The 20,895-nt window shown below is 34.6% G+C and overlaps 1 protein-coding gene across 16 annotated transcripts in view; it reads left to right on the top strand.

The window, feature by feature from the left end:
- Positions 1-20,098, top strand: part of LOC145671065 (cyclic AMP-dependent transcription factor ATF-1-like) — a 52,688-nt gene extending 32,590 nt beyond the window's left edge. For 15 of the 16 annotated variants that reach the window (XM_081739762.1, XM_081739771.1, XM_081739764.1 and 12 more), the window contains 3 exons: positions 11,597-11,749; positions 12,374-12,542; positions 16,608-20,098. In XM_081739762.1, coding sequence (XP_081595888.1) covers positions 11,597-11,749; positions 12,374-12,542; positions 16,608-16,755 — 470 coding nt within the window. In that variant the 3' untranslated portion in view covers positions 16,756-20,098. Of the gene's footprint in view, positions 1-11,596; positions 11,750-12,373; positions 12,543-16,607 lie in introns of those variants that run through there. The other variant, XR_014128437.1, reaches the window with a different exon arrangement.
- The last annotated feature ends 797 nt before the right edge of the window (positions 20,099-20,895 follow it).

Here is a 20,895-nt window from a genome sequence, read left to right as displayed (position 1 = left end):
TTTGAGGTGGATTGAAAGGTGTACCATATCTCAACGAAAAATTTAATGAGCATTTGCAATATGTGAAAACACTACAGTTGCGATACGCGTAGATTGATCTTCATTATATGTTGGTATAACTATGATACTGCAGCAGTGCATACCGTGAATTTTAAATGCTCTCAGTTTACCCCAAAATGACTGTCTTTCAGTTAGGTTAATAAGGTATCCAGGCTACATTCTGAACTTGAGTCGTCATTATTAATGCAGATGCTGATGGGCTTCCAGATTGACGACTTAGTGTCCACTTATCTATGAGAGTCCACCCATCCACCAACAGCTGTGATGCCCAGCAGCTTGACGATTGCACGACAGCGCTCTTTTCCACTGGAGGAGAATTCTTTATAGGTGTACAGGGGGAATTGTTTTCACTCCTGTTGGGACGCATTCCAGATGTCAGAAACTGCGCAGTTTACGAAAAGAAAGGTAGTGTTTCATTGTTCCTGATGCGCAGTAGCCCATTGAGCTGGCATTGGAGCTCTTCACTGGCATGTCGGTGAATGACATAGCATGTCGGTGAATGACGTCCTATGATGTTCCATCCGTCTATAGTATGCCAGTGATGATTTCACTGTGTGACTGAACGTCTTTTCCGATGTAATTCTACCTAATTGCTGTCCACTCAACACAGTGTGAAGATTTCCTTGTTGTAAATATGTCAGTTGAAACATGCTGCTGACGGGCATTGATTTTCCAGGGTTCCTACTAGTCAGGGAAATTTTATAAAATATATTTTTCTAACATTAATTGTGTACTAATTTCAGCTTAGCCAACCATTAATGATCACAGTATGGAACGTTGCTCAGATTTTTGTGGGTGGTAAGTGGAATGTACGTATGAGCAATTGATTATTATTTGAATCCATAGAATAAATATATATATAAATATTCGTCGTTATTTATTCCTTATTTATATGTCAACGTCATCCGACACCTGTCATGAAAGTCAGGGAATTCCCTGCCAAAGGAGGGAGAAATCGGGGAAATAGATTTCTCCAGTTCAGTAGGAACCCTGTTTTCTCATTTTTGCAGTTTGACTACGCAGTTTTATTTTTTTCCCTGTAAGAAACCACTATGAAAGTGCATGGATAATTTCCACAATACTGTCGAAGGATACTACTTCGTCCTTTTGCATCGACACTTCTATACGTAATTGTTCGAACCTTTCCACAATCGGTCAGATATATATTTATGCATCATTTGGAGTGTCTTTAAACTTCCACTGATCTGCCAGATGGCGTTCGTACAGCTTTCTAGTTTGTTTTCCGTTGCACGACGTGGCTGACTTTCAGCACATGAGCATTTGCCTTAGAGGCCATTTTCAATGTAACTTTTTGAGAATGGCATAATGGATGAGATACACAAAGAGCCATAACATCTGTGTCGGCGGATTCCGACGCTGTCACGCAGGTGATGTTAGCGTAACTGGGGTCCGTTGGATATGACTCAGGACAGTCGCGCTGCATATCATCGCTCTGTAGTATTCAAAGCGGAGCGCCCAACGGCAAGTCCGTATTTGTGGTACTGTTTAATTATGCGGGGACAGTTGAAATGTGCATGAGAAAGAGCAATACTGTAGCCTTCCCATAATTAATGTATCTTTCGACGCCATTAGTCTGGGCAGAATACAAATATTCTACTAGCAGATGTATCACACACAACTGCATCAGTGGTACAGATGTACTTTTCTGCAGTATGCCTGCGTTGAACTATGACCTTTGCATTTCGTCTATCTGAAAGCCTTTCAGCCTCTGTAGTATACTATAACAATACTAGTAATAATAAATAGTAAACACTTTCCAAAGACATTAACTTTTTAAAAAAGAAAATCAATATTTGAACGTAGAGGAAGAAATCTATCATAAACAAATATACTAGTAAACTAAACATGAATTAAAGATAAGTACATGAATAAAGTTACGTAAAATTCTTACCTTTAAATCCTCTGATGATACTTTTATAGCTCATCTCGGGTCAAGCTGAATGATAACCGAAGGGATAGGTGAATGGGGAGCTAACTATAAAAAATCGAGATGAACTATTTTTCATCCTGAAGACTGTGTGAAACTCTCATTTTAATGTTTTTAAATGTAGCCTGGGAAAAAGGCTTATTATTTGTTACTGTTGCTATTTTGCTAAAAGTGCTTATAAATGTTGAACGAACTAAGATTTATTTCAACAGAGATAAGCTGCCTTGATCTGTGTTCAATGTAGAATTTAAAGTTCTGTTGTAGAAAGCTTTGTTTAGTTCCTTTCAATTCGTGATTTGAGCCTATGTAAAATTTTTATTTATTTATTTACTTTATTTTTTTTTACGCTATGCTTATTGTCAAATAATTGTTTAGAAAAGCCGGAAACTCATTAAAGGAATTAAAGGTAAGAGTGATTAATATTTTTTTTTTTTCAGTGCGTTTAATGATCAATTTAAAAATTGAGTAAAATTAGCAGAGAACCCATTAAGTAAATTTAAATCTATTTTTTCCTCTTTGCTGTCAATGGCTTGCTTTCTTTTTCTGTCTCTTTCTTTTTTCTCATTTTTTAACATTTAAGAACACGAAATAAAAAAAAAAATTTCACTACTTTTTCAGGCTATCCTTGTGCTACGATTAACAGTACTTCACATTTGTTTTTAATAAAAGTTACATAAGATATGCCAAATACAAAAGAGCTTATTATTTTTGACTGTTAGTGGAATAGAGCGGCGCGAAGAGAGGTGTCGAATAACTAGTGGAAATTGAGAAGTCTACCAACAAGTACATTTTTAAAATAAAATATTGGTGTTGAATTCACTTAAACACCCATGATTTTAACTTGTCCGTATAAGTTTCAATGACTACTTGTCATTCACTGTACGTATCAGTTATGGAATTTTGTACGTTGTTTTGAGGAGTCATATTACCTGTAATTTTCCTGTTCTGTACCTCCAGTGTATAGCTGGTTTTTATATGTTTTGTGTATTCATATAATTACATAGATATATATAGTATTTTATATAGAAAAATTCCTCCTGTAAAGTGTGATATTTTTTCTAGTGTAATTTGCTTTTACATTTTTTAATGTAATATATCTGTAAATGTAGTTTAATTGTATATTTTACGTATGTCTAATATATAAACATATTTCTCACTTAACGGTTTTTTAGAAAGTTGCAGAAAAAAGCAGCTCTGGACGCGACTTCTTTTCACATCTTGGAAAGCTTTTTTTATATTTTAATTTTTTTTGTTTTACATTTTTTTTCAACAGGAAAGGAAGGGAAAGTTTGTTCGAAGGCTATTTAAGTCCACCCACCCCTTCCTCTGGATGACATTTTAGTTTTTCTGTTGGGTTTTCTTGGTTGCGAAGCATAAGGCACTCTCTCTTGGGAAGGGAGCGAAGTAATTTCTATTTCCAGACTAGGATTATAAAGAACATAACTATTAGAATATTAACTTTGACTTAGCGGGCTAAATGAGCTGCTCCTGATAGCTACATGCAAATCTTCAGTCTTTCAAATAATGAAATTGCTTATTCAATGATTTTTTTTTTTTTTTTTTTTTTTTTTTTTTTTATAAGGTATAGACCAAAATAATCTAGAATGGATACTGCCTGAAAGAGCAACATAGGGAGTTATCCTTTTTAGTAGTTACCGTGACGAGACTTGTAGTGAGGAGATTCTCTGATGTCATAATGGATTGGAATGAGGCCCGTCTCCCCTACAAGTCTAGAGATAAATTTTGATGCCTTTTACTTTATTCTTATTAGTGAAATTTGATAGGAGGCAGAAGGCTTTCTGCCTGTAGAGTGGCTGGGGTAGTGGGTTGCCCGAAGACTAGACATTTTTTTAAAAATGTTCATTATTTAAATAATTGAAGTCGATTATGAAGTCAAATAAAGGTTATTGAGGCCTTTAATCTATAGCTTTTATCACCTCCTGCACCTTCACTTCTAGCCGTTGTGGGGTTACTTTTTTTTTTTTTTTTTTTTTTTAATTTCATTATTATTTAGAGTGACAGATAAAGCAGCCAAAAAAAGAGGGGAATTTATTCCTCCAGCGCACATTGAAATCTTGGTCCCTTTTATTTATTTTTTTTTATTTTCCATAGCACTACGCATATTTATTTAGAGACAAGATTCCCGCTGAAGCCTCTCATATTATTTCTCTATCTTAATTCTAGGTTTGGAATGAAACTGTGAGAAGATGGGAAGGTAAGAAGGGGGTTATATAGCACCTGTACTGTAGAAAAATTATTATTCCACTTCGTTGTCACAAATACCAACACTGAATTTACTATAGTAGAACCCACTTGAAGGATTAATATACTTCACCATCAGTACAGTGTTCCTAGTATGCTTGTGGTTTAAACTCGGGGAAGAAATACTTTTTTAGGCTTAGCTGGGCTGAAAATTCGGAAGAACCGAGTATTGGAAAGTACTTCCTGCTATTTCTTCTGCTTCTAAGCGTCCGTTTATAGATGATACAACATAGATTTTAAGAACGAACTTGCACTCACATCACTTCCAACTACTATTCCTTTAAAAATACTTTTTCCTTTAAGAAACAGACTATATATATATATATATTTTCTAACTTCTCAGTTACTAGTAATATGAATCCATAAGCCAACGTAAAAGTTCCTTATTGGTTACATACTGAGGATGACTACAAGCAGTCGTTGAACCTATACGGACAAGTTTAAAGAAAAGTGCTTTTAAGATCAATACTTAATTATTAAAAGGAAGAAAAAATTATCCTATCAGTTTAATAAGTGTTTATTTTTATTTATTAAGGGGTCGGATGAAAATGAGTAGGTGACCCTGTTTTATGTCCAGACTAATAAAGTGACATATTTTTAGCGTGATATAATTTTTTTTTAAGTACTTACAGTATTATATAATCACGAAATATAAATAGTTACTAATCTTTATGATCACTATGTCCGAAGATAGGCGCTTGACCTAAACCGCACTCTCAGCATCAACTTCTCAACCTCACATCACTCTTATTCGTTTCAGTTTGCTCAGTCGTAATACTAATCATGAGAAATAAGAGTGAGATTGAAATCCACTTCATGATACCAGTTGTCTTCATAAGTAAAATTCCTATTTTTACGAAGCTAAATGTAATAGTTATAATTTCATTAAAGAAAGGACTACTTCGCTCAATAATTTCGACTTTCGTTAACAGTATGAAAAGATTTGATTAAATGTTGAAATAGTGTCAAATATAATGAAAATAAACTAAAAATCAGTGTAGCGCTAAGAGAAAGTAAAAACAAAATATGGTTTGTATTTTAATCCATTCATTTATAATTCTTGTGTTATTACTATGTCTACATACAATCCAAACTTAATACTTAGAATCTACTTTCCTTGTATTTTACCGTTGAAAATTACAATCACATGTAACTGTTATTATTGAGCCAAATTGTGCAAATATCAAGACTTGTCATATTAGAATTTTAAGATGTTTTCTGTTCTCATTTTCTGTATAAATTACGAAGCTTTTATATGTAAACTTCCATTGATAATTCAATGCAGTAACTCTTTTCAATGTTCTGTTGTACGAGAAACATTTTTTTTTAATGATACGTATATATAAAGTCAGTCATACCAAATACCAGGTGCATATAATAATCTTCAATAATGGCAATTTTATCATTACAAAGCCCATACCGTTAAATATGTTTGTGAATTATCACTCCTATGTTTATGAATTATCACTCCTGTATTTGATCTAGAACAAACCGAAGTCAAAGTGAATTTAATTGAGAATATCAGCTTTAAAACTTGGATTTGACATGCTCAAAATATGATGTTGAATAAGTATTTTATCTGAATCGTTAGCATTCCTGTATTGATGCCTGTGGATCGCATTCGATTCCTAGTAGAAGCACAGAAGGTTAGTTATTAGTGTTCATTGTATGTAAAAAGAAGAAAACAAATATTTAAATGTCGAAAAAATAAGGACTGTAACTAGCTTATCCACTCGAAAATTAATTTTGAAAGTAAAAGACGTACCACATCTATAAAATCGCATTCGGTGCTGATTATTTTAAAATTCTTTACTCAGATCTGAGGTGGAATGTGGTATGTCGACATTTATAAAGTGTTAAAAAAAAAAAAAAAAAAAAAAAAAAAAAAAAAAAAAAAAAAACAGATAGTAAGATAGAATGACACAACTCCGATTTTTCGTCTTGCCTTATATATAAAATTTACATTAAGAAGAAATTGTGATGGACATCGTGTCCGTGGGTTTTCAGGGTACTCCTGTTTCCTCCCATATTCTTATTCTATCAATTAATTCATCATTCTCTTGCAGTAATAAGCAAAATAGTGGAATTTGCTAGCTGTAAGCACTCGTCGTTGCCCAGTCTTATTTCAGAACCTCGATAAGAAAAGAGGAAAAGTAATCTTTTAATTTTCCTGGTTTATGTAAGCTCGCATAACCAATATTACATATTGGATACATACAGACAAGGCATTCTTAGAAACCACGAGAAACGTGTATATAGTTTGACCCCTAAGAATAACGGCTTTCATACATTATTAGATTGATGAAGGCATGTGTACAAAATTTGGTGGCTGTGAGTAAATCATTACTATCCTATCATTACTTCTTTCTGAGTAATTGTTCTGTGACTTTTTATTTACCTCCACTAAGGTTTCTTCACCTTCAACCGGGCAACAATATTGTGACCTTGGAAACTATCGAGGCAGCAGAACTGATGTTATTCATTTAATTAGCTCCTGTTTTATTACCTCCACTATTTGTCCTCAAAGTTCAATGAAGCATCAGCGAAAGCGCTTACTTTAGGTGAACACATGTTACTGTACGTAGTGAGCAAGGAATTCGTGTAGTAAGTGAAGAAGAATGAAGAGATTCGCTGGGTCAGCGAAAACGAATGAGATGGTATTGAAATGGTGAATGAGAAAAAATGAGTTCTAGATTAATTAGATGATGAAGAGAAAGTGGTTGGGACATTGGCTGAGAAGGAACTGTCATTGGGAATGAACTAGAAGGTACAGTGGAAGGAGAAAAGGGAGGGGGCGAAAGAAGCTAGAAGTGGTGGATGGTATTGAAACAAAAAAATTCCTATATTAAGACGAAGAGGTTAGTGGAAAATCGGGGTGCATGGAAGCTTTTTCAGTTTGCGATCTCTCTTCGTTCTTCCAGGACCTGCCAGAAAGGGCAGAATGTTGATGATGATGATGATACCATCACCAGCACACCACAGAGTTTTCATTTGTGTTTGTGCAATGGTGTTTTTAAATAATGTCTGATACGCCTTTTATGCTCTTCTCTGATTCCTTTGCTTCCAAGTAGGCACCACAAAATAGAAGGTCTTTTTGAAGGATTAGATACACTGCAGGGGCTTCAATGGTAGAGCGCTCACCTCTGGTGCGTGGGTCCTTGGTTCGATCCCATCTCATGCCAAGTGGATTTTGTGCTGGAAAAACACCTTGCTCTGTGGGATCTTCCATTTCCTTCCACTTTCTTCATTCCACTATTTAATTAATTATCATCATCATCAGTCTCTCTCAGTCTTAGAGTATAATCGTGGGACGTTAAACTAGAATTTTCAGTTTTAAATACTGAAAGGTTTTTCCAAGACAAATGATACATTAATGATTGGAGTCTACTTTTTAAACTAAGCAAGTGTATAAGACGTTCTATATAATAAGGGTGTACTCGACAAAGATTTATTTCCAGAAAATGCACTCTGAATATCCATTTATTTTGAAACTATTTTCTTAGGGAAAGATGAATGACTTCCACAAACTATACGTACAGGCAAGAGAGCTGACTGCCACAGAGCAGCTTGTTATTACTACTTGAACAACTCAAATGTAATTTCCGAATTCAGATAACACGTAACATTTGTTGAGTTTGCCCTTACTACCCGAAACGCCTCATATAGCGGATAAGGTTTTTTAACTTGATATAGTCGTGTAACTTATAAACTAATTGATTTCATTTGTACTACGTCAAAATATTATATATTTTGAATCTATATGTTAATTAAAAATTTTACATTTATTATCCAGTATTGCAAACTAAGGACACAATAGTATTACAAACAAGAAAAGACTGTCAGCGCCGCTTACTACGTGGAAGTCCACAAATACCTGCGATACAATTAGTCAGGCTCGACCGAAGATAACCAAATACTGGAAGTTCCATTATGATAACGCGCGGAGGTCACACGATGTTCGTTGTGACGTCATTACTGGCTAGAATCGGGGTTTCCATATTGCCGAAGCCACCATGTAGTCCTGAGCCCACCATGGGCTTAGTCTACTTGTTTTCTATTCCCCAGTCTCAAAAGAAGCTTGAAAACTCGCAGTTTCGACGATGTTCTTGCCATCCAAGCAAATCGATGGGTGTTCTGAGGAGATTGTCGGAAGCGGTCACCCAGATGGCGTACGCTGCATGGAAATCGCGCTAGCAGCGGTATATAGATAGCCAAAGATAATATTTCCAAGAATTTTAACGAGTTATACTAGTGGAGTTAATGAATTTTATTTCCTCGACCCAGTCTCATTACTTTACGGATAAACCCTGTGTAATATTAAAAAGATAAAGTAACAAAATCTGTCATACATTCACTTTGTACTCACCTTGTATACTTATTTCTTGTGTATTTCGTATTCTTTATATAATTTAGCAAGCCCCAGGAGCCCCCAACCCTGTGTTAAAACACTCCAGAGATGTGATAAATATTGATAAAGTTTTAGCACTGTTTAAGATGGTGTATTTGTGGAAAATGTGGAAAATGGTTGTTGTTTTACTTTGCTTTCGTAACATTACAACAATGGCTTTTGCTAATAGTAATTACAACAAGTTTACAGTTGCATAATTTTAATCGATGTTTCAAACTTTACCCGTGTTTATCATAACTCCCAAATAGTTTGACGTATCAAATAGTTGTAAACGGGAAAATTGTTTACATATATCGGAAACAATGAAAGTATGTAGAGGTGATATTTGTCTAGTGTTGTAAAATTTCCGGAAATTTTGAACATGCTGGGGAAGAAAAAAGTTTTTTTTTTTTTCAGTTTCTTTCCGGAAAAATTGGGAAAATAACAAAAATCTTTGTATTAGTTTAGTTTTACTAGTAATGGAACCTTTTTTTTTTCTTCGAACGCGTGAAAAATTGTCAATATTTTTTTTAAAAAAGCATTCGAAAACAAAACTGTTGTAATTATTCTTGAAAATTAATAGTTTGTACTCATTTCCTTTATGTGCCTTTTAGTCGTTTACTCCTAGTTCTGCATTAATCACAGAACTTTTACAGTTGCATACACATCTACCATCATGAAACGTTTCTGTTGTAACAAATAGGACTCATAAATCAAACTGAGTTCTTAATGTGCTCTTTTATCTGGTGAAATTTTGTTAATTTTAACGAAACTACTTCTTAAATGAAAGAGCAGTAGGCAAATTACACCAATACCCATGCACTAAGACATATAATTCCGATTATTTAATATTCAAATACTGATTTTAATATAAACTTTACAAAATTTTGTATGTAAACAAATACCTTCCTTTTAGTGACAAATTATCTATATATATAAAAATGAAAGTGACTATATTTGTAACTTAACAGCTCTTGAACCACAAGACGGATCTCGATAAAAAATTTCAACACAGATGAGGTTCGGGCCTGGGATAGATTTTACCATTTCACTTTGAAGGTGCAGCTTGGAGGAAGGAAGTGCGGATATATATTAAAAATTACCAGTTTTCAGGGCCGCTGAGATAAAGTGTGACATTTCCGATGCAGTTTAAATCCAAATTCAACGCCGAAACTTTAGGGAGGGGGAAGGGGGTGATATATAGAAAAATGATCGTAAATGACTGATATTAGTGTCGAATTCTTAGTTTTTGGGGTCGCTGAAATGAATGAACAGTAACACTTTCGATGCCGTTTAAATCAAAATTCATCCTCGTAACTTGGGGGCGGAGGAGTGGTAATATACAGTGTTTCCATCAGCCTGGAAAATTGAGAACTCAACTCACTCGTAAAAGGTTCTGGAAAAATAAGAGAATTGCATGCAAACCTCAGTCAGGGAATTTTAGTGCGAATTTTTACTTGTCAGAACTCATTTCATTTTTGTCTTAGTCGGTTAGTTGGTAGGGAATATTTTATAGATTTGTTTTGCAAAACTGTTCTACCTACACACACACTATATATACATGTACACTCATGTCCAAAATGATTGTTGCATATCTATAACTGTCTTCTCTTAAGAATATAATTTGATAAGGATTTTACAGGGTACTTTTAATATTGATACTATGTGTATAATCGGAAAATGTATATATGTGATAAATTTCATAGGAAAAGAATTATAAATATGAAAATTAGAATGAGTAAAACAAAATGTTGCTAAATAGACAAGAAAGTTTTATTTTCGTTTTATTCTTATTTACTGCTCTTTCGACATGAAATTTGCCACATACATGTCTTTGCCGATTATACACACATTAACATTATAAGAAATACCGGGCGAATTCGTTATCAAACATTTCTACAACAAGATATTTATAGACATGCGACAATAATTTTGGACATGAGTGTACATATACAGTAGAAGGGGAACCCTTTGGTCAGGAAAAATATAGTTGCTTTTATACATTATATATAGAACTGGAGATTTGTAACCCATGACCTGTAAAAGTCAGGGAATTAGTGCTCGCCAAGTAAGTGGGAACCCTGTCATAGTATTCAACATTGAGGTACTTTGGATGTGCATTACCCTGCCTGTCTCATGGTCGAGGTTTCCAAATTGAGTATTTGTAATACTATACTGCCCTTAGTTTGCAACTCTGAATAATAAATGTGGCATTGTAAGTTTTCGGTTCAACACGAAGATTTTAAATATGAAATAATTTGACGTAGTGCCATTTGAAACAAAAAATATAAATTTATGTTGGATTGGTAACATTGATCATCTGTCGGTATTGAAGAGTATGACAGACGATTTACCTTGTTGATATTTGCTTTGTGTAAAATTTCAGTGTTGTTTTACTATTAGTTTAGAAGTTACACGGTTGGGGGGAAAACTCAGAAAGTAGAATTCTTCTGCATTTCTTGTAAACTTCTGGTTGTTGCAAAGGAGTGTTTGAAAGATACTAGAAACGAACATTGATGAAGGAAAGCAATATTCACTAAAAAAAAAAGAAAGTCTAAAAGTATGAAATTGCACTAGCATCACGTCGTTGTACGTATATGCTTCATGTGAATGATAATATTGGCTTCTTTTTATATCTGTGCATTTCTAAAAACTGCACTTCTCTATGGTAGATAGCTTTGATTAACGCTTTTGATTAGGCTATTTCAGCATTTCTCTTCTTTCCTTTCTATCGGATAAAAGCGTAACTTACATTAGCACGTTGACGAAACCTGTCGATATAAAACCTACACTGAAGCAAGATATTTATATTTTCTTTGTGTGATGTACAATAGCAAATTAAATTCTATCTCGTAAAATACTTTCACAGCTTTCGCCTTTACAAGTTTTGTTTTGAAATATCAATTTTCAATGTGATCATGTGACATTTTTCATTGCAGTTATACCAGCTGGAGCAATTCAGATCGCAACTCCAGGAACTCAAGGTGAAACAGTACAGGGTTTACATACATTAACCATGACTAATGCGACGACAGCTGGTGGGGCCATAGTGCAATATGCACAAGGACAAGATGGACAATTTTTTGTGCCAGGTTAGTTACAGTTGGTTAAAGTAAGCTATAACATTAATCAGTTAAACACTCATCTAAAGTATTCTTGTGAAATACAGTCGGTCTAATTTCAGCTAAAAGTTCTTGTTATTATCAGTGCGTTTTTTTTTTAAAGCTCTGTTGCTCGAAGAATTACATTTTTGCATTCTTCATCAACTCATTACCATTATTCTTATCAGGAAGAAATCTTGCAAAATATATGGTTTTCTGAGCAACACAGCTTTTTAATAAAATAGCGCGCTGATGGTAGCGAAAACTTATGTATTTGAGTCAAATGGTGTTTCTTGTAGAAACTCTGATGGTATAATTTAAGGAACTGTAAGATAGTGCTAATACATAAGAGGTGTGGTTGAATGTGGAACACATCAATGCGGCAGTATTGCTGCTAAATAGCTTGCACACGTTCATGAGGATCCTTGTTTGCCTGCAGATGTTGCTGTACACCTTTGTGATGCCATCTATACTGTAAATCGTTTCAATCGTTAGCGTAATCTTCGATTGCTTATTGTTCCATTGTTAAATTCTTTGATATGAAAAGTTCAATGTAATGAAGATTGTGTGTGTGTGTAAATATATATTTATGCTTGGATTTATTTGCCTCCACAGTCAGTGTAGGTGGAGATCTACAAGCATACACAGTTCGAACTGTTACTTCATCAGCATCTTTAACGCCAGGCGTAGTTGTCGCGCCCAATACAGCTACCACCATCCAGTCTGCACAACAAATGGCCGAAGAGGCGGCGAGGAAAAGGGAGCTCCGGCTTTTGAAAAACAGGCAAGTGCAGCCATGGTGTCCTCAAATACCTAATGTAATTATTTGTTACAAAGAATCCACTATATAGAATGATTTTATTATTGTAAAAGTATTTTGCTGTGAACTAATAAAATACAACCACGTAATAAAGAGTTCCAATTTGAATTATATTTGTATACATTTAGTTCATGCATGTTGAGATTCCAGGTTGTGACAGTAGGTTTGGATTATTTCGATTGATTAGAGCGGTTAAGATACATTGATAGTGTATATCGTCGTATGAGAACCAAAGGAACGTAGCTCCAAGACTGGAAGTTTTGTTTGCTTTGATTGTGAACATAATTCTGAAAGCCCCACTTGGTGTTATTTGAGTGTTATTAAACTTGACTATGTCATTGACTTGTCTGCTATGCAACAATGCGTTTACCATCATATTAAAACATTTGTTTGAAATAAATAAATAGAATAAAACTTTTTTTTTTCCCACTCCTACGAAAATGGAGTTAGGTTCCTCTGGTTCTCATATGACGATACATAACACGTTTGCGGGATTTTTTAGGCATTATAAAATATCTTTTTGCTAAAATTTTTATATGCATTTTTGGAAAGGTGCGACAGGTGTTCAGAAGACACCAATCGGCTCATCTTTTTATTTATTTTTTATTGTGAGCTTCAGTTTAATTCTTACGTATGGGACTCTTCATAAAATTTGAGTGGCTCAGGATGGAATTAGATCATCACAAAAATATTTTTTAAAAAAGTAAACATATTTTAAAGTTGTATAAAGAATTGTATTGAAAACCTGTGGGTGATACATCACTGTTCTTGTGCCATTTATATTGATGATGCCGAGTGAATTCTTTCACTGTGGAATTTGAGTAGAATGCTACGTAGAATCCAAATCATCAATAGTTAACGGTTTTGACCAGTATGTGAGTTATCAGATTTTGCTACCGAGCCTGTCATTTATTAATTAGCCGGTATTCACCTTTTCAGCATTATTATCAATAACCATTAGTTTTCTGAATATATTCAGCTGTTCATTTACGTACCTATTCATGGTTCATTCGGGTTTAGTGTATTTGTCTTTCGCTCTTTCTGAGAGAGAGAAAGCAAATACAGGGTTTGTCCGGAAAGTAATATGACTGAGTAGATTTAAAAACATTTATTGAGCCAATCGTTACAATTCTTTAAAAATTTTCAAAATAGGCTCCTTCTGCGTCGATGCAGCGCTGCCAAGCATTGAAGGCGTCACGGAAGTCATTCTCCGGAATAGCCTTGAGAGCCGCGGTGCAAGCTGCTTGGATCCCCTCTGTCGTCTCAAAATGCTTGCCTTTCATCGGACGTTTCAGGCGAGGAAACAAAAAGTAGTCCGGGGGGGCCACATCTGGGCTGTAGGGCGGCTGCGGAAGCGTTGGGATGTCGGCCTTGGTCAGGTAGCTGTTCACAAGAAAGGCGGTGTGAGCCGGGGCGTTGTCGTGGTGCAGCTTCCAGTCGGCTCCGATGTCTGGTCGGACCCGATTGACCCTTCGTTTGAGTCTCTTGAGCACTTCCACGTAAAACTTGGCGGTGAAACGTGACGGTTTGTCCAGGAGGAACAAATTTATGGTGGACGATGCCTTTGATGTCAAAAAAGACAATGAGCATCGTTTTCACTTTGGATTTGCTCATTCTTCCCTTTTTTGGGCGAGGAGACGCCGGCGTGTGCCACTCGGAAGATTGCCTCTTTGTCTCGGGATCATACTCAAAGATCCATGATTCGTCGCCTGTGATTACGTTATTCAGAAATTGAGGGTCACTTTCACACATGTTCAAATTTTCTTGGCACAATTCCACTCGCCGCAATTTCTGGTCGTCAGTGAGCACTTTTGGGACAATCTTCGCGCACACCTTGCGCATATTCAAATGCTCCGTCACAATTTCATAAACCACAGTTTTTGGTATTTTTAACATCTGGGCAATTAAACGAATACTTAGTCGACGGTCTGAGTTCAAAACTTCGCGCACACGAGTCACATTGTCGGTGTTTGTCGAAGTCGAAGGTCTTCCAGCACGGTCTTCATCGGCGACCTCTTCCCGGCCCTCCGAAAAGGCCTTGTGCCACCGAAACACACCACTTCTTGCTAAAGCATCATCTGGGTAAGCCTGCTTGATCATATCACACGTCTCTGTCGCAGATTTACCGAGTTTAACAGAATTTAATCGCGTACCTCTGCTCTATCGAACGCTGCATTTTCGGCTTGCACCACTCACAGAAACACGTCGTGCGAAAAAGCCTGTCCTGACTCTCCGTGTGCTCGGAGACAACTGACCAGCCGCTCGTTCGTTAGCTAGGAACGCCCTCTACCGGATCCAGTCGGTGCGCGCACGCTCCGAAGTACAGTCATGGCGGAATAAAATCAGTCCTATTACTTCCCGGACAAACTCTGTAGTTCTGGCGCAAATATACAAGCAGCATTGCCAAATCGGTCATATATGAACCAATCAGCCTGATATATATATATATAATATTTATTATAGACGCTGATCCAAGGGGGAGGGCTATAGAGGCTATAGCCCCCTCCTTGACGCTCAGGTATACACTGGACAAAAGGGGCTTTAATCCTTCTTTCTTTACACTAAATAACACGGCAAAGTATGGTTTAGCCCCTCCCTATCTCCCTTGTTTATATCCTGTATCCGCGGCTATATATATACACTATTTACTTTGTACGACTGAAGTTACTATTTTTATGTTCGCACGCTATAGAATCGACAAAGCATATCAAGAAATAGAATTTACGGGGAAAAAGCATCAAAAATATTCATAAATTTGCTGAAGGATATAGGTAGTGGATGAAAAAGAAATAATTTTCCATACGGATTAATATACTTGCTGTTACCACCGCCATCACTTGATCTTTCAGTTGATAAAATTGACGCAACTTATTGTGATTTCATCGTAATAATTTGGAAAAAATAATAATGCGGTCACTTTTAGGGGAGAGTAGGATTATATAGCATTTGATTACTTTTTCCCGTGTGAGGGTGGTAGTGTGACACGACGAGTGGCCCATGTCGCAGTGACAGGAATATATGTACGTGCTGCAGCAAAAATATTGCGGGAAGCGGACTAAACAGCTGTCCTCCTCACCAATCGGTAAACACTTGTGCGCGTAGTGATACAACATCAAGTTACGCGGTTTATTCTTGATGGTTACTGAGGAATGTGAAAATCTCTAAATTGTATGTTACAAGCATATAACAATATTTAAAGAAAAGTTAAAATTTGTACATAGTGTTACTCATTCTAAGTATTTCACAGAGTAGTAAATTGTTTTTAGAAAATAAGTATCAAAATCGGGTTAATTGAAGCTCGAGAAATAAGTAACAAGTACAAAGGTCTGATAGCATTGCTTATAGCTCAGTGGTAGGATACTCACCGGAAAGGGGAAGGTCGGGATTGGATTCTCCCCAATTTTGTTTCTATATTTTAAGATGTATTTAATGCCGACCCGAAGTGTAACCGACCCCGTCTGAGGCTTCTGTGGGCTAAGACAAATATCCTTTATTTGGAGGCCACATCATGTGCCGAGGATCTTTGCACAACATTGAAAACCTTTAGAGACTTACAAGAACTTTGTAAAGATTTTTGAAAGACTTTTTTTTATAATAAAAAGGTGAAGGGTTGAAATTCCGTATGCATTATTTGAGACTCTACTTATAGAACGCTGCAATATGTATTGTTAATGAGATATAGCCCAAATATATAATTAACTTTTTAACTTTAATATTTGTTTAGCCAATGCTTATTGTCCAATGATCAATCGGTAGACATTTTAGATAAAATTTTCATGCTTAGTTTTCGAGGAAAATCTAATTTTTATGGCGTTAAAAATATTGTCGTTAGTTGCAAACTGATACATTTGACGGTTTGTGTTCTGTTGGACTAAGTTATGTATTAATTTATTTACTGTATAAAACTATTCTCTGTTAATTATCAAATTGTATTTATTGTTTGATTACAGTGACACATGCTACTTGTAATAATAGCAAGTAGCTTTGTTATTGAGAAAACCAAATTAAATGAATGTTGTTTATTTTCAGGGAGGCAGCAAGAGAGTGTAGGCGAAAGAAAAAGGAATACATCAAGTGTTTGGAAAATCGAGTAGCTGTGTTAGAAAATCAGAACAAGGCGTTGATAGACGAACTTAAATCTTTGAAAGAACTGTATTGTCAACAAAAAACTGAATGAGAACCGTAGTGACTAATTGATTGTTTTCATTCTTCCTTGGTTATACAATGAGATGCTCACCAAATAGGTGAAAGGTCTCGTATGTGCTGTGATTGGCTGGTGCAAGAGAAGGAGCAAGATGCAGTGCTGCATTATATCCTATGTAAAGAAGTCGCAAGATGGGGGATTGGCAAAAATGGTCTTCGTAAGGCTTAAGGCATGTGATGAGTACTTTAAGCTCTTTTTGTATAGCAAGAACCGTGTGTTTATTAGATTTTTCAATTTCGTCTTCTTCTCCTTCCTTAGTTTTATTTTAATATCAACGTTGTTATGTAAGATAATGTACTCTATGTACGAATATTTTTGTCTTGTCTGTGGCAACTTATTCATTACGTCACACAAAAGTGTGACAGATTTTGTTCTATGTTTTCGAGAAACAGTTAATTGATTCTTTTTTAAAAATAAATGAATGGTAAAGGTATCGTTGATTTGGCGTCTGCGATTTTGTTCTCCGAGGCTATTTACTAAGTGACTCAAACATGCATACAGTCATCATCCTTCTTATCATCATCACATACTCAGGGCAAAAGATAAAAAAGAATATATATATAGATATATATATAAATATATAAAATATACAAGTATATATTTTGTGCCATAGTTTTTCATTGCAGTCAAAAATAAATGAAACGTATAAAGTAGAACTTTAAAAGGAGAGTAGGAAATGAATAGAACTTGTACAAAACCTCAGTGACTAAAGATTCTTTAGTTTGTCTTTTTAGATTTATAAGAAAAAGTTGCCTTTTACTTCTTGTGTATAAATTATAAGTGAGGATAGATTTTTCTCCCTGTGAAAAAATAACTTGTATAGTATAATCTTTGTAATTAAAGATGTTTAAAAGTTATTCTGTTCATCAGAATACGCTGTAATATAGTTTTTGTCTTGTAAAGAGAAATGAAGTCTGGGGTAATGTATCTCAGCATTTGTAAATATTATATAGGGCATTCCACATTGCTTCAAGTACAAAACTTGGAACTGTTATAATAAAACATGTGATTGTGATTAAGCTTGAATTATCTGCATACAAAGTATGCAACACTTATATTTTAGGGAACAAATTAGATAAAATATGGGGATAAGAGCAAGTTTGATTTACGATTAATAATTGGTAAGTTATTTTTTTTTTTTTTCTTTCTTGCTGATAAACTTCCTAAATGTTAATGAAATTACATGAAAAAGAAATCCATCCTTACCACTGGTCATGTGGTTATAGTAATGTAATGTTTGAATACAAGAATCAGTGTTTGTATTTTTACATATCACAGAAATATTTGTACAATCAAAGGCTATTGAATGGGCTTGGATAGAGTTTGAAAAATCTTGTGTACCTCCCTTTAAAAAAATCAGCTAATGTTATGAGAAGTGTTAACGCAAAACATTGAAAGCAAGTAACACGTAAAGTAGGTATAGGAAAGAAGGGTGCAGACACATGATCTCATTCAATGAAGCTGAATTATTTTTTATGAACTGAATAAATTAGTTAGTATCTTACTGTCTTCTGTATACATTTTCATTTTAAAACAAGGGTGATGGTTTTACGAAATGTTAATAGTTATTATTCATGGTTTGCAGGCAAAGGCTCTCCATAAATTGTGGGACCATTAATGACAATATTTACAAAGCTGAATATGACAAGCATAAATTTTTGACTATCTGAACGTGAAGGTTTTATTTTTACCGTAATCGTAGCGACAAAGTAAGATTCAGCAAAAATCATAAAATAAAAATTCTGTGCTGATTAGACCAAGGATAACAATTATGATGACATTAAAATGTTTTACAGAGCATAAAGAGGCTCGAACACATCGTATACACCATGTAATCTTTTAAAACTTTTAAAACATCTTTTAAACGTACAATATTGCTTCGTTGTTGTAGCTGACAGGACTTTATTGTGTTGTTTCATAGTGAGTTAAAGCTAGAAGCCAAATGCGTATAATAGAGAAAGAAAATAATGTATTTGATAATGTGTAAAATCATAACATTAGCTGAAGTTTTGTTGATCATGTTTTGGTAATTATGTTTACTTTGGAAAATAAATGTCCAGAGCTGATAATAGCTTTTGATTGTAAATATCCAATGCTTTATGGTATATGAGCCTTACACGATGGGAAAAAAAAAGTGTGATTTGCTTAAGACTTCTTATTGTTCGTATACCCTAACACAAACAGTTGCCTTTTTTGTAACGTTAGTGATTTCACTATAGGATTTTATATATAGAGCACATTAGTACGTTGATTGTAGAGAAAACATTGTGCAAATTCATAGTAATAAAAGAGTAAACCAGTAAGGCAGGTCAAGTTCCTTGTTTGTATAGGATTTGCTGCAGAAGGGATAAAGTATTTGTTATTTTCTAAATACAGTTCAGAATATATTCAAATAAGTATTATTTTCATATGTCGGAACGCTGTTATTTTGTTTTAAAAAAATAGCAACGGTTTAAATATATTATTTTTCGTGTGTCTAATCTGAATGAAAACCTTTTTTTGTTGGATACAGATATTGTTAAAGTGTTTGAGTTCTTTTAACATTTTTTTAAAGGAAAAAACAGAATTGATATTTTACTCTGTTCGGAAAAGAATAAATAATACTTGAAAGTTTAAAATGCAAAAATTGCAAACAATTCTTGGAAAAGAAGTTATTACATAATTTATCGAGGGTCAATTTGAATGTAAAAGGGAAAATGAAAAAGCATAAGATAGGATTATTTTATAAAATGATATATGAAGAAGGGGAAAATTTGTTAACTTCGTTTCACTTTGATTGCTGCAACAAAAATTAGAGGTAACAGGTATTTGAAATTTCTTTGTCAATAGTTCCATCTTGTTTTTGTATAGAATACAATTAACGTTCGTTATATTTGCACATTGTAGTAGTAATTTTGTGATTTTTTTTTCTCTCTGTCTCTCTCTCTCTCTCTCTCTGATTTCGTTGTATGTAAAGTTTCAAATCAAAGAATAGATCATGTGTCTTTTAATATAAGAAGTGTGTCTTACGCCACTTTACTGGGGTAATTTAATACCTGTTTTAGCATGATTTATTGTTTTTTTTCTGTGTCAATGTTAATATGGGCAAAACAAATGTGTTTATAATTTGTTGAAAAAGAATTATAAAATTTATGCAGTGAATACACTCAACATCAGTGTATATATAAATACATATATATTTACGTCTAGAAAAGAAAAGAAAAGAAAAAAAATTAAAAATAGCTTATAAGTATGCAACTTGGATTGTGAAAAAGATTCAATTCTTTGTAAGAATTTCGTTCGCAAATATATCAGAGCTGTTTTACAAGATATTTAATTCAGTTGTTAAATTTATTGCCCTGTGTTGAAATAATTTACTGTCTTTTCCATTTTTTGTACATAGAGAATGAAGAATCTATAAAGATAAGAACATAGACTTTGTCACGAATGTAAGGGTTTTTTCTACATCTGGACATAGTAACATTAATTATACATGCAAATAGTTTTCTTGTGGCTATACAGTTAGTGTACATGCCTTTGGCGTGGGAGACCCTGGTACGATTGCTGGCGAGACCTTATATGGTTCGAATCCCAGGTTCCACTGTCTTATATAGCCTCACTGCTGAAAGGGGCGTTAAACTTGAAAACATCCATCCAGTACCACGCACAAGGGATACAAATGTATCAGATTTCTTTAAGAAGACTTAGTGTAGTTGTTACTCGAACACCATCATATGCTGTGAAATTAAGTGAAATTTGTGGTTTTACGTCCCACAGTCATGTCCTTTTAGGCTAAAGAAGACAGATAGTTAATGAAAGTGAATGATTATGAAAAAAATGTCGGAATGATAATGTGAGAGAAAATGGAAGAACCCATGGACACGATATTATCCAAACAGTAACTCCCACGAACGGGGATCGAACCAAATGTGAACGCTTTGTCAGTGAGGTACTATGCCCCCCTTGTCAATGGTGTCTTTCAGACTTTATCTGGTTGTATATACGGCTAAAGGAGGAAGCGGAAATGATTAAAACAAACTTTAAAATTATTTCCGTAGTCATACGTCTTGAAGAGCGCCATCAGGGCGAAATTAAAATACCGCTAATTTTACAATAATTATGTGATATCTTCAA

This window comes from Thermobia domestica, chromosome 15, assembly GCF_964235325.1.
Source record: "Thermobia domestica chromosome 15, izTheDome1.hap1.1, whole genome shotgun sequence".
Classification (NCBI taxonomy): domain Eukaryota; kingdom Metazoa; phylum Arthropoda; class Insecta; order Zygentoma; family Lepismatidae; genus Thermobia; species Thermobia domestica.
This window is presented reverse-complemented; position numbering and strand designations above follow the sequence as displayed.